Below are 13,899 nucleotides of genomic sequence, written 5' to 3'. Positions count from 1 at the left end.
GCACGTTTCTGGTTGTCTAGGTGCAAAATCAGATTGATTTTTGGATTTCAAAAAAGACTTTCCCCTCAGAAGATGCTGTGTGACAGTGTTGCATGATGCTGGATACTCTCTATATAGGTCTGATTTTCCTGAATGAAACGTAACACAACCAGCCTTTAAGCCTGAGGAAACCCACAGACCTGGCCCTCCTGATATTGGGGGAAGGCAAAGGGAAATAACAAACGTCCTTTTCTTTCAGAAGATGAACTTAACATGTGAACTGATGCAATAGAGAGAAGCAACTGGGCTCGCAGGACCTGACATAAAGCCCACTGAAGTCAATGGAAATCTTGCCTTGAAATGCTGGAAGATTTTCCTACCCTTCCCCATCATGTTTACAATCTACTGACTTACTCCGGCAGCAACCAGCCTTAGTGTAGCACAGATTAGTGCCTAGCACTCATCCAGAAACTGAGTAAATGCTCTGCAGGAGCTTGACGAGAGAGGGGCAGGAGATAAGACCTTAAAAAGGAAATATAATATGCTTCCCTTTAGAAACAGATAACAGAGGATTACAGCCCCACCCTGAACCTGGAGAAGGTATTAAGGCCAGGTCTACACGACACACTTACTTCAGTATGACTACATTGCTCAGGGGTGTGAAAAATCCACACCCCTGAGCGACATAGCTATCCAGACTGCAAGTCCCTGTGTAGGCAGTGCTATGTCGGTGACAGAGCTTCTCCTGTCGACATAGCTACCGCCTCTTACGGAGGTGGAGTTATTAAGCTCTCCTGTTGGCTTAGAGCGTCTTCACCAGAAGTGCTACAGCAGCACAGCTGCACCGATGCAAGTTTGTAGTGTAGACAGGGTGACCAGATAGCAAATGTGAAAAATTGGACAGGGAGTGGGGGATAATAGGAGCCTATATAAGAAAAAGACCCAAAAATCATGACTGTTCCTATAAAATCGGGACATCTGGTCACCCTAAGTGTAGGCCCTCAGACTTGATGCAGTAGAGTGAAGGCAATGGAGGCTTTTAAAAAGGGTGTTGACGTGGTTACATTGTATAGTCTCTAAACCTCTCAATTCCCCATTAGAAGTTTTTCTAAAAAGATATGCTCCAGTTCAGGGGTTTCTCAAACTTCATTGCAACGCCACCCCCTTCTGACAACAAAAATTACTACACGACCCCAGAAGGGGGGACCGAAGCCTGCGCCTGCCCACGCCCCTCTGCCCTAGGTGGGGAGGGGGTGGGGGTGGGGTTAAAGCCCAAGCTCTTCAGCCCCAGGCAGGGGACCTATAACTTGAGCCCTGTCGCCCAGGGTTGAAGTCCTTGGGCTTTGGCGGCGCTCGGGCTTTGCCTTCGGCTTTGGCCCTGGGCCCCAGCAAGTCTAAGCCAGCCCTGGCGACCGCATTATAATGGGGTCGTGACCCACAGTTTGAGAACAGCTGCTCTAGTTCAACTACAGGTATTGGACTTCAAGCAGTAATTCATTCAGGGAACGCCTGGCTTATGCAAAATATCAGCCCAGATGATCACATGGACCCTTTTGACCTTAAAAACGATATTAATCTATGAAGGTTTAACCTCTCTAGAGACATAACTGTTATAACAATTTTCAACATCAGCAAGGTGGTGTGAGACTTTATGTGTAAAGTATGAGAATACCGCTCGATATTCCAAACTGTATATTTTGAGTTTTGTTTGAAAACCATTTGGTACAGGCCTTCTTGTCGCCAAAAGGAAATATAATATGCTTCCCTTTAGAAACAGATGACAGAGGATTACAGCCCCACCTGGAACCTGGAGAAGGTATTAAGGCCAGGTATACATTACACACTTACTTCAGTATGACTACCTTGCTCAGGGGTGTGAAAAATCCACACCCCTGAGCCATGTAGCTATCCAGACCGTTTTTAGATCAGTAAAACTGGTCAGACGCTCCACACACAAAAATCCTGCCTATTCAATTTCTATTATATTATTCTAAACTGTACATTAACATAAGGATTCATAAATCCTTAAGTTCAGAATTAAAGTAAAGTGTCATTAGAGTTAATATTAGTGTTATTGCTATTTAAAGTAATAGAGGCTCTTGTCTATATAAGTCTCGTAAAGCACCTAAGGCACCAGAATTTGCACACATTCAACCTCCAGAATACAAAAATAAAAAGCATCAATTAAAGGCCGTAAAACTCATTGCCTAATCTTAGATGTAGTTTAAAACACAGTACATGCGATCTAATCAGATAGATAGCAGTCTTCATTCTACAGTGTCCATGAAAGCAGGCAGACAAGGGAAGAATGTTAAGAAGAGCATGTGGACTAGTGACAGCTACAGCGCTGCCTTCAGGTTGAGTGGAGCTGGAAGACAAAACAGTAGGATGCAAGGTCTTTCACAGTCATCTTACCTTTTTGACACCCTGTAGTTGGCCACTGTGAGGACACCTGTTTTGGGGTCACGTACCGTGGCTCGTGCCAACTGTGTCAAAAGAAATGCCAGGGACAAAATTATCAAAAAGAATAAATCGTTTTAAAAAAACCCGTTTCAAAATTCTACCAATTGCCAGACTCTGAATTCCTGGGTTAGATGTATTTCTGGGTGAAATTCTTAGCTCCAATCTGGCGCTTATTCTGATTTCACTCTAGAACAGTCTCTGATGCAATGTGTATGGGATATAGCGGTCGTCCTCCTGATTAGAATCTGGCTAAGGGGCTGCATAAACCCTGGTATCCGTTAAAGCTATAATTTGACGTTGCTTGACGAATAGGTTTGGAAAGTAGTGTTGTCTGGAGTATGGCTTGGGTCAATATCAGCAAGAAGGAACAACAGAAAATTAATGACCCAGGAAGTTTGCTTCCTTACTGACAGAGAAGAAAGAACGTTAACTCTCGGATATTCTATGGATTCAGCCTGACTATTTGAAAGGTGGGCTGAGGAAGATCATAAGAATTGCATTGAGTATTCTCAAGGAGCAGGTGAGAAAAACAATGACTTTGTTATGGAGTAGATTAGGCATTACAGTGCAGGCAACTGAGGAATTCACGAGATCCAGCTCACTGACATCACAAGGGAGCATGCTCATCTGAGCAAGAAAGTCCTCAACCTGTGTACTTGATGGATATTGCCTCAATGGAAGTGCACAGGCTCATTTCCAGCTCTTATTTCTCTTAGTGTTGGGTTTACCAGGCACAAGCGCTGGGAACAAGATTATTGGGCTGGGGATGTATCTGCTGTTGGATCAGGTGAGAATGTTCAGCGCTGTGGCCTAACAGAATGAACATTGAACTCCTGAGTTCTAATCACAGCTCTAACATGGTCTTATTGTGTGACCTTGGGCAAGTCACGTCACTTCACTGTGCCTCAGATTCTTCATCTGTAAGATGCATAATTTTTGCCTATGCTACAAGGATGCTGTTGGGATGAACAAGTTACATCACTTTGAAGATGAAGAGTGCCAAACCCACTTACTTACATGTCACCCCCCCATTCAATCACAATCTTTCTATACGTTTGTATCTTTTTCCAATGCATAATCACATTTTCCTTCATATTTCCCCAAATGTGTCATTCTCCTGTTTCCCTTCCAATCTGCTTGTAAGGTTTCTTGTCTCTACCCGCAGCTCTTGGCACAACTTCCCCCATAATTCTGACTAATTTGGTATTTTGTGCCAGAATCCTGCTCCATAATTCACAGCAGGAAAGTCGGGCTGACAATGTTTTTCTTTATTTGGACAATGAAGGGTTGCTTTCTGTAATATAATTTAGCTTGCCAAACTCCTCATTACCCTCTGTTTCCTTTGGGTTCCCCATATGGTTTCTTTCTATGGTGACCAGTTGACTTGAACAAGAAGAGACGCTAAAACATGCCTGGTTACAAATGTATTAATTGGTATCTCATTTGTGTGGTGCTAGAATACTCCATTTCTCTGTAAAAGCTTGTCTTCTTGACTTTAACTGTGTATTCAGCTCATAGTAGACCTGACTACAACATATAATTAATAATAGCGGATTAAAAACAAAACAAAAACACCCTAGATTTCATTCCTAAACCAATACACAAACAATATATGGTTTCTGGGCTTTATAGCATCTTTATTAAAATTCTTTCCTACTTAACAGCACCACAGCTTTTCTTTTCATGCAGAAGTCTCCGTTCACTTTCAGTTTTCTCTCTCTCCAGCCCTGCCCCAGGCTGCTTCTTCAGTATTTCAACAGCACAGCTTTTCCTAGAACCCAGGATGACTGTGCATTATAAGTCTGAGTTCAGTAAGGCTCTATACATTCCTCTTTATGATGCACCTTTGTCTAATCTGGTACATCTGTATTATGAAGAAGCCATTATTAAAATTTATGATTACATTCTATATGCTTCCATGCTACACTGTCCCAGTGCAATCCAGGCCTGTAAAATTAACAGTTTTATTGATGCTTCCAGCAGTTCGCAGATGATAGGAACAGATTCATTTAGTTTAGAAGGCAATTTTAACATTTGACTAAAAAAAAAAAGACTGTATTTTGCAAACTGAGGATGAAAAACACCTGGTCACTCTGAACAGCTATCCCCTCTCAAACACGCATGCTGCTTTTCTTCAAAGACAGTATTGGAACATTTAAACCTGCAGATAATGTTTGGAACTGGGAGGAGAGATTTCTTGAGGAGATATTCTAGAATATTAGGGATAACATGGGAGCTCCCACAACCTTTCCAAATCCAAGACAGTAACACGCTACCTCACAGAGCTCTGCCTGTAAAACTTTAATGAATACTGAATAAAGTTTCCTGGCTGAAATTACTTTTATTTTATTTAGGAATTATCCCATCATAATGTTATATTTTCCACCCTTCTGGGCATAACACCCTGGGTTTCAAAGTAAGTCCAGCAGTTAGGTCTGAGACAGATGCTGACAAATTAAGTTTGTGAACAACTATGCAGGAATATTTATAAATTCATCTAAAACGATTACATTTACCTACAAGCACTGAGCCTGATCCCGATCTCACATATACTGGTGAGGAATCGGGAGTAATTTCATTGAAGTTAATGGAGCTACACTGATGTAAAATTGGTGAGAGACCCGGAGGTGATTTCATAAATGAAATCCTGAACAGCAAGCACACTAAATTAACTCAATTGTTAATTATTGTCTTCTTATATTTATAGACCATTTGCTTTGCCAGACTAGAAAAAGCTTCCAGTGATAGAGGCTAGCTTGAATTTTTGTTTTATCTGAAGCTTTTGAATCCCAAGGACAGTTTACAGCACGATGTCATGGTGAAGCATCAGGAAAAAGATTTAAGTTAATGGAGGTGCGAGTCTTCAAAAAGAAATAACATTTTCTGCCAAGACACTTGGCTGATAAACACAGAAATCTAGCTTCAGAAACTTACTAAATATAATTCATGTTCCTAAAAGGTATCGATTTCTCACTCCATTTCCAATTATATCTTAAAATATTTCATTCAGAAATACATACAGAAAGGTTATCCTGACTGGTATTTTAATCACATAGTTTACAGCAATAGCTAGAAGAAACGATTAACGTGAATTATTATATAACAATCAATACAAATGCTTTTAATTTTAGTGTCTTGCCAGACTTTGCAAAGCAGAATGAACCAAGTTTAACATCTATAATTGGTATTGAGCTGCCCTTATTTTCCCTTTTGCAGTTTAGCAAGTAAAGGAAGACAATTGCAGCACCAGAAGGCTAAAGAAATGTTAGGTGCATATTAGCTGTACAACACAGTATATCATCGTTTACGATATATGGTGTCACTACAACTTAAAAGAGTCTGGGTAAAAAGGTATCACACCAAGGCTTGAGCCCCTGGCACTGCATTTGATATGCACCTAAGGGCAGAGCAGGGGGTGCTGAAGAACCAAGCCCTCCTCTTCCCAGCTGTCCAGGTAGAAATTAGAGATCCTAAAGCACCTTTGGAAATGAAGCAGGTCAAGCCCTCACCTTGACCAATACTCCTCTTTCATAACACGTTCCAGCATTTAGGACTGTAAGCTGTTGTTGAGCACACAAAAGCATGCTCTATTTGTTATATTTTATGCAATGCAATAATTCTGTACCAATGACTTCAGAAGAACACTGCAGCTCCATTCATCAATGGAAAAACAGCCTAGATCAGACTGAGATCCTGGTTTACGTACTTTGTTTTAGGGTGGAATACACTGCTTTTACAACAACAACAATCAAATAAACCCAATAAAAATATACCTCCAAAGAAACAAAAGAGGAAGCATTTAACAACCAAAGCAACGGTATTTCTCCGATTCTTGTTTGATCTGCCCTAGAGTAAAATCTTCAAAAGCATCATATTCAAAAGTGATTTAGGAACCTAAGTCTCCATTGAAAATTAATGGGACTTAGGCTCCTTATGAGTCACTTTTGAAAAAGAAACTTAGGCCCCGCAACACTGAGCAAAGCAATGCCTAAAAACCTTTACAAATCTGGGCCTTAGGCCCCTAAGTCACTTAGGCTGCTTTTGAAAGTTTTACCCTTAAGTTCATCGCACGTAGTTGAGTTGCACTGTATAGTCCAAGATGTGAAATTAGACATTTTGAATCCACTTGCTCAGTCTTCCTTGTTAGAGATAAAGTGCTGAAACAGCAAGCACTGGTGAGATGGAAACAGTAGAAGAGGGGACACCTACTTTTGGTTTAGCCAGCTCCTTAATTTTCTCTATTTCTTCATCAGACAGGACATCATAGTACCGGACGATATAGGGACTGTCCCATTCATCTTCTTCTTTAAAGGGAGCTATGAGCAGATGGGGATTTCTGTTTCCATCATGGTACCTGCAGAACAGTCTCTTCTGTCGCCGAGGTGTCTGAAATATAAGTCCCCAAACACACACACGTTTGTTTTCTTTAAATGTTTAAGACCAAAACCAAAGTGTCCTCTATACCGTGTTACCCAAGATATTGGGAAACTGAATGTCCACACTATCTAACCTAGAAAATTTAAAGGCCCAGATCGTTACTTTACAATCTTCTGTGAGTAAAGAGTAGTGAATAGTCTTTTCTCCCCTATGTTACCAAGTAACAGCTGGGACATTCTACCCTCTATAAATCATAATAAATTACAGGTTATGGAAACCAAATGACAAAGCAAGTAGCCAACTGGCTAGAGTTCTGTATTTTATATGCAAGGCTTTGCAGCAAGACTGCTGAAACAAAGAAAAGAAAGGTTTCAGAGTAGCAGCCGTGTTAGTCTGTATCCACAAAAAGAACAGGAGTACTTGTGGCACCTCAGAGACTAACAAATTTATTTAAGCATAAGCTTTTGTGGGCTACAGCCCACTTTATCGGATGCATAGAATGGAACATATAGTGAGGAGATATATATACATACAGAGAACATGAAAAGGTGGGAGTTACCCTACCAACTCTAAGAGGCTAATTAATTAAGATGAGCTGTTATCAGCAGGAGAAAAAAAAACTTTTGTAGTGATAATCAAGATAGCCAATTTCTGACAGTTTGACAAGAAGGGGTGAGGATACTTAACATGGGGAAACAGATTCAATGTGTGTAATGGTTCAGCCATTCCAAGTCTCTATTTAAGCCTAAATTGATGGTATCTAGTTTGCATATTAATTCAAGTTGAACAGTTTCTCATTGGAGTCTGTTTTTGAAGCTTTTCTGTTGCAAAATTGTCACCTTTAAGCCTATTACTCAGTGACCAGAGAGGATGAAGTGTTCTCCTACTGGTTTTTGAATGTTATGATTCTTGATGTCTGATTTGAGTCTATTTATTCTTTTGCGTAGAGATTGTCCGGTTTGGCCAATGTACATGGCAGAGGAGCACTGCTGGCACATGATGGCATATATCACATTGGTAGATGTTCAGGTGAACGAACCCTGATAGCGTGGCTGATGTGATTACGTCCTATGATGGTGTCCTTTGCATAGATATGTGGACAGAGTTGGCATCGGGCTTTGTTGCAAGAATAGGTTCCTGGGTTAGTGTTTGTGTTCTGTGGTGTTGCTGGTGAGTATTTGCTTCAGGTTGGGGGGCTGTCTGTAAGCGAGGACAGGTCTGTCTCCCAAGATCTGTGAGAGTGAGGGATCGTCTTTCAGGATAGGTTGTAGATCTTTGACGATGTGCTGGAGAGGTTTTAGTTGGGGGCTGAAGGTGACAGCTAGAGGCGTTCTGTTATTAACCTCTCCAGAGCATCATCAAAAGCCCACGAAAGCTTAGGCTCAAATGAATTTGTTAGTCTCTAAAGTGCCACAAGTACTCCTGTTCTTTCTAAAGAAAAGAAAAGTCCAGAAGACCCCAAAGCAGTGTCTATTCTAGGAATTACAGCCATGTTTGAAGACGGGGATCAGAGACTGCTCCCCTTCTGCCCTCTATAATGGTGATTAAAATGGTTGCCCCATAGAGACAACTGATTTCAACAGTAGTTAAAGCATGATAGACCCTTGATAGAAAAAAGCTTCTAGCACACCCAGCTACAATGAGTGTTCAGAATGGCTCACCGGATACACTGGAAGGACAATCATCTGCAACACCCTGTGAATAAGCAGCAGAGAGCACTTTTTTCTATGTAGGTTTATATTATGACTTCCGAACACTTAGTTGTTAAACAGCTGGAAGTTCCAGTGTAGACTTAATTAAGAAACATGCTCTCAACTCTTCCAAGTACAATATCTAAATGACTCCGCATTAGGAAGAACCTAAGCCCTGCACCAGTGAGCCTACTTATACATACAGAAACCCAGCTCAGTCAGAAAGGGCTGTTGCTACTTAAGGGGGACAAGAAACCACAGCCTACAGGCTTCCTATGTACAGCAGAAGCAGAGTCATCAAAACTATGTTCCTTTCACCATCTACCGGCAGAGAACAGTAAACATCTGGGCTAGTCTATAGGAGAATGATGGGGATAGGGAAAGGGGAGAATTTTTTAAAAACTGATACTATGCAGATTGCTTAAATAATAATTTAAAAAAGAACAATGACTTCGATTTACTCAGGGGCCAACATGAGATGGAATAGCTAGAAAGTTAATGGATTCTGTTTCTATACAGAGGCCACCATTAAGAGGTCAGCATTCACCAGCAGATACCACTTAGGGATAATCACAGAGTTCCCACTATTCTGAATCCCCAATGCAGAGTTAGAGAAACTACAATAATATCATGGTAAAGAGATTCCAGTGAGTCACCTAAATTCTACCACAACCACTGTGGTTGATTCAATTTACCGACTGCGTCTTTCCCCTCACAGGCAGACATTTTCTATTCCTTTATTAATTTTCCCCCAGAATATTTCTGAATAGAAAGGGATACCTGTTGAAAACAGACCCCTTGCTGATGGCACAGTTAGATACTTGCTGGGGCAGTGGCATCTGGCAGGGAGCACGTGTTCTGGAAAGTAGCTTCGGAAGGGAACACTACCAATCAAACTGCAAACTTTACTATAAGCCATAGGAACTACCAGGATACAGCCCTTGGCAGTCTACACAGCAACATGTACTGTAGGAAGAACGTCCCAAGTCAGCACGTTGTACTTCTCTCACCATTTTCACACCTTCGCCTCTGCAGAGAGCCTCATAGGTATCACGCTCTGGCAGGTAGTCAGCAGGTCTCTCATAAACCCCACCTTGTACTGCCGATTCTGTTATAGCTGACGTCTTATTTAGTAGCTTTGCCACTCTCTCTTTCTCCAGCAACTTCTCAAAATATCGCAGGTTGTTGCCTGCCCTCTCGTGAGCAGAATCTTGGGTGGGGGAGGAATGAAAAGAAAAAAAATAATAATGGAATTCATTCATCCTAACTCAGTAACCTAGCCAGAGAAAGCCTTGAGCCCATCAACACTGCACCAGCAATCCTGCCCGTGCCAGCCTCCCCCAGATATAGACTGTTTTAGAACAGAAGCGCAAACATACACAGTGGGCTCCCATCTCTGAAATCTATGAGAACTGAAAGCCAGATTGGCTGCATAAATCGGAGGGAGGGCTCAAGGTGTTTCTTCACCTTTTTTGTCCTCCTGCAGAGGTGGCCGTAATCCTTTTAATTTTATTTGTATGTTTTTATATAAAATATAAACACAACAAAACCAAAATATATACAAGTATACGCACAATAAGGAAGTAACATATAAATAAAAGAATCCATCGTTCATTACTTGCAGAACCTGAAGAACCACACACACCCCCAAAACCCTGAACCCATAAGAAGTCATTCGAGGCATCAATTATTAAAGTAATTAAATAGATAAATAAGTGAGAATATGACCTCTAAATATTAGGGACTAAAATCAGCTAAACTGCAAAAGGATGCAAAAGTTTCATGTGTGACGAGGCCAGCTCATATTTTTTTTCCAAACGTTTCTATTCAACAGACTCATTTTTTCCATTAATGCAGTAGTAGAGAGCTCACTAAGCCAGTCTGTGTATGAGGGAGGAATTGCAGTTTACCATTTTCTTAAAATAACTCTTTTGCCCATTAGAATAGTTACTGCAATCCATTTCTTAACGTTAACTGGTAATACCAACTCATCCAGCACCCCTAAAATACATAAGCTTGGAGAAGGAAAGATAGTGACATTAAAGTTTTTGAGAGAGCACAGCACGTGGTGTTCCAGACCACATGCATTGTTTGACAGGTATAGGATATAAGAAAGGTTGGCATGTGGCTGTTTGAATCTCCAATGTGTGCTGTACATTGCAATCCAGTTTTAAACTAACGTTCTGGAGTCCAGTTGTACCTGTTCTGGATGAATCACAAGGAAGAAGAACCTGAAGTATCTTTCACATTAAGCCAGATATCCTCCTAGGTTTCTGTTGAAATGGTAAGGCTAAATTCTTTTTCTCATTTCAATTTGAGACTGAGATTATGAAGGTACTGCAAAGTATTAAGCCACCTAAAAGTGATTCCTACAAAGTGACTTTTGCTTACATATTTCTTAACATGTTCTTCTAGAGGTGAGAGTTGAAACAGACTGAGTGTCCCCTATCCTGACATGAATCCTTGCGCACAGCCACTGAAAGAAGGAACTGTGAGAACTGGCTGTTATCCTGTTGCAGAACACCCACACAGGCACTGCAAGTTTCAAAGAGAGTGGGAATGTTTGGGGTAAGGTCCGAGCCCTGACCTTCACTCCCACTTTGCTCCAGCCAAGCCAAGTTGGCAATATGCAGCATCCTCTCCACAGACAGCAGAGTTCCCTCTAAGGTGACAGCAGAGTTCCCTCTAAGGTGGGCGCATGCTGCAGGTACGAGGAGGAGGTCTGGCTGAGTTAGTCCAGTTACCGCACAACCCCCTTCTCCCGCCCCTCCCATGCTCCATGGGCAAGGCACAATCTTGCCTCGAGTGAAGGCTAAAGATGGATCAGAGCTGCAAGGTTCAAATCTGGACAGGAATATCTCCAGAAAGTTTGTGGATGGTCAACAACGGGGTTTTGGTAAGAGCCAATCTCTAGCAAAAATTTCAGGATTGTGCCATGTAGTAGGTTTATTAAATGAGTTATCTTGCAATACTAACAGCATTAGACCTCTTCCATCTTGTGAGGATTTAGGTTAAATCAATTTTGATGTGTCTACAGGCATCATCAATAGATTTTAACTGTCTGAACCAAGAAAGAAATAATTCCCTGGTCCTCATTAATAGCTTAAGGCAGTTTTGAGACAGACACGAAGAACAATTCCTCCTCTGCCCAGTTTTTATTTTATAATGTGAATAATTCTGAGCTTTCCTGGGGGCACTTATTTGTAGAGTTCTGCTCGGATACAAACATGGGCTGCAGATGCGGATATCCATGGCTGCAGATATTCGTGCATATCAAGCGAATGTCCAAAATTTGCAGGGCTCTAGATATAAAATTTGGATCTGCATCTGCAGATATCTGCAGATTTGCAGGGCTCTCTTATTTAACCACACTGGATAGCATCAAGAGTGCAGGCAAGTATTGGCCAAACCTCCTTATATTGATACCACCGAGCCTCTCTGAGCAGCCACTGCCAAATCTGTCCCATTGTATGATGGTGATAAGGACGATTTATTTGTACTTAACAGACACTGCCCAGGCCCTGGCACAGAAGATTGTATTTAACAGTAATACACATTCACATTTATATAGGGATTTTGATTCTCAAGATCTTTCCAAAGTTAAACTGGGGATGGGGGTGTGGGGTGTAGGTAAAGATCACTTTACCCCCTATTGGGGTGCAGCCAACATAGGGATAAAAGACAGCAACTGCTTACAGGTGTATAGCCACATAACACAGCTGATTAGGGCATGACCTGGAGAAGAATACATACCTTGCATTTCAGATTGACTAGGTCACACAACCAGGTACAATCATTCCTTCCCATATGACTTAACCTGTAGCTCACTCTCTTACTAAGAAGGAAGAAATGAAAGTTGATCTGCTATGAGCTAAAGACAGTGTTTTTTAAAAGCCTAATTACACCAAGTTCATTTAAGAATTTGAAAAATCCAGTCCCTTAAAAACCTGTGGGCAAAAGTCTTTTCTTTTGGCATAAAGAAGCATTAAAAGACATGAAGGAACCTAGTAATGAAGCAGAGAAGTTGGTAGGATTTAGTAGAGAAAACAGCATCGTGAGAGAGTCAGTCGAATATGGACAGAAAGGCCTCAGACAATAAAACTTCCACCACTAACAACAAAAAAGCCTCCTTCCATGACAGACAGTACACACGATTGACGCTGCACCGTGTCAGACACGTGTTTGCTTTTGGGATCAGCTTTGCGTGAACTGAAGAGGCCTTTCTATACAAACAGGCTGTAGTGCCCAATATTAATGTTATTGTGTGTCACAGGGTAGGACATTTCTCCGTAAATCTTATTTTGCTGACTGGAGCATGGGTGTTCTTGGCACTGCCACCTACAGTACATCCCATTCCTCCCTGGCTTTAGAAAAATGAATCATTTATACTTCTCACCGAGAGAAATCAGGCGCCTGGTGAGCTCCACGGCCCTGTGTAAGTCACCGAGCTGGAAGACAGCATAGCTGAGATAGTCCAGGATCTCCGCTTTGGTGATGGTTGCATCTTCCCCTTCATCGTGCTGCTTCAATGCCTGCTGCATCCACAGCACTGTATGATAGTAATCTCCTTCATTGTAAGCAGTCTTCCCCATGCCAAAGCAGTCGTCCACTGTCAAAGAAGATCTGTATTTTGTTCCTAAATTTATCAATAAAACAAACTATAAGTGCTCTTTGCAAATCCCGAGTGAAAATATTTTTGGCTGGGAGATATTTGTAAATACTGATCTCATTTGAAAAGGTTTTTAAAAGGGGACACCCTGCCAAGATTTCAGATCCTCTACCACTGACCAAAATACATTTACCTTAAAGAGTTAAAAGCTGTATCCTGACATAGCTCCATGTGATTATTTCCTGTGGAAGTCAATGGGATTGTGAGCTCTAGCCTACATTCCATCTATGATACTTCCCTGACTCCCAAATAGCATATCTGAGCACTTCATAATCATGAACGTGTTTCTCCTCACCACACCCCTGTAAGGTAGGGAAGTGCTATTATTCCCATTTCACAGCTGGGGAACCGCAGCACAGAGAGACTATGGGCTTGTCTACACTTAACGGGGGTTCAACGCAGTATCAGCGGCCGATTTAGCAGGTGAAGATCCACTAAATCAACCTCTGTTCGCTCTCCCGTCAACTCCTGTACTCCACCTGAACAAGAAGCGAAAGGGGAGTCGATGGGAGAGTGTCTCCAGTTGACACTGCGTAGTGTGGACCCCACACTAAGTAGATCTAAGTACGTAGCTGAAGTTGCGTAACTTAGATGGATCCCCCTTCTTTCCCCCCACCCCCCAGTAGTGTAGACAAGGCCCAAGGATACGACTACACAGCAAGCAGCTGTGAGGCTCAGAGCTGAGAGACTTGGGCTGGTGCTACAGCACTAAAAACAGCT

The 13,899-nt window shown here is 41.7% G+C and overlaps 1 protein-coding gene across 3 annotated transcripts in view; it reads right to left on the bottom strand.

Moving 5' to 3' along the window:
- The window catches only part of P4HA2 (prolyl 4-hydroxylase subunit alpha 2), a 50,492-nt gene that overhangs the window by 13,813 nt on the left and 22,780 nt on the right, over positions 1 to 13,899 (bottom strand). For all 3 annotated transcript variants that reach the window (XM_045027952.1, XM_045027950.1, XM_045027951.1), the window contains exons 7-10: positions 12,907 to 13,146; positions 9,521 to 9,720; positions 6,652 to 6,828; positions 2,395 to 2,465 (exon numbers count right to left, since the gene is read on the bottom strand). In XM_045027952.1, the coding sequence (XP_044883887.1) occupies positions 2,395 to 2,465; positions 6,652 to 6,828; positions 9,521 to 9,720; positions 12,907 to 13,146 (688 nt within the window). The remainder of the gene's footprint in view (positions 1 to 2,394; positions 2,466 to 6,651; positions 6,829 to 9,520; positions 9,721 to 12,906; positions 13,147 to 13,899) is intronic.

The sequence above is a fragment of the Mauremys mutica genome, chromosome 8 (assembly GCF_020497125.1).
Source record: "Mauremys mutica isolate MM-2020 ecotype Southern chromosome 8, ASM2049712v1, whole genome shotgun sequence".
In the NCBI taxonomy this organism is placed as follows: Eukaryota; Metazoa; Chordata; order Testudines; family Geoemydidae; genus Mauremys; species Mauremys mutica.
This window is presented reverse-complemented; position numbering and strand designations above follow the sequence as displayed.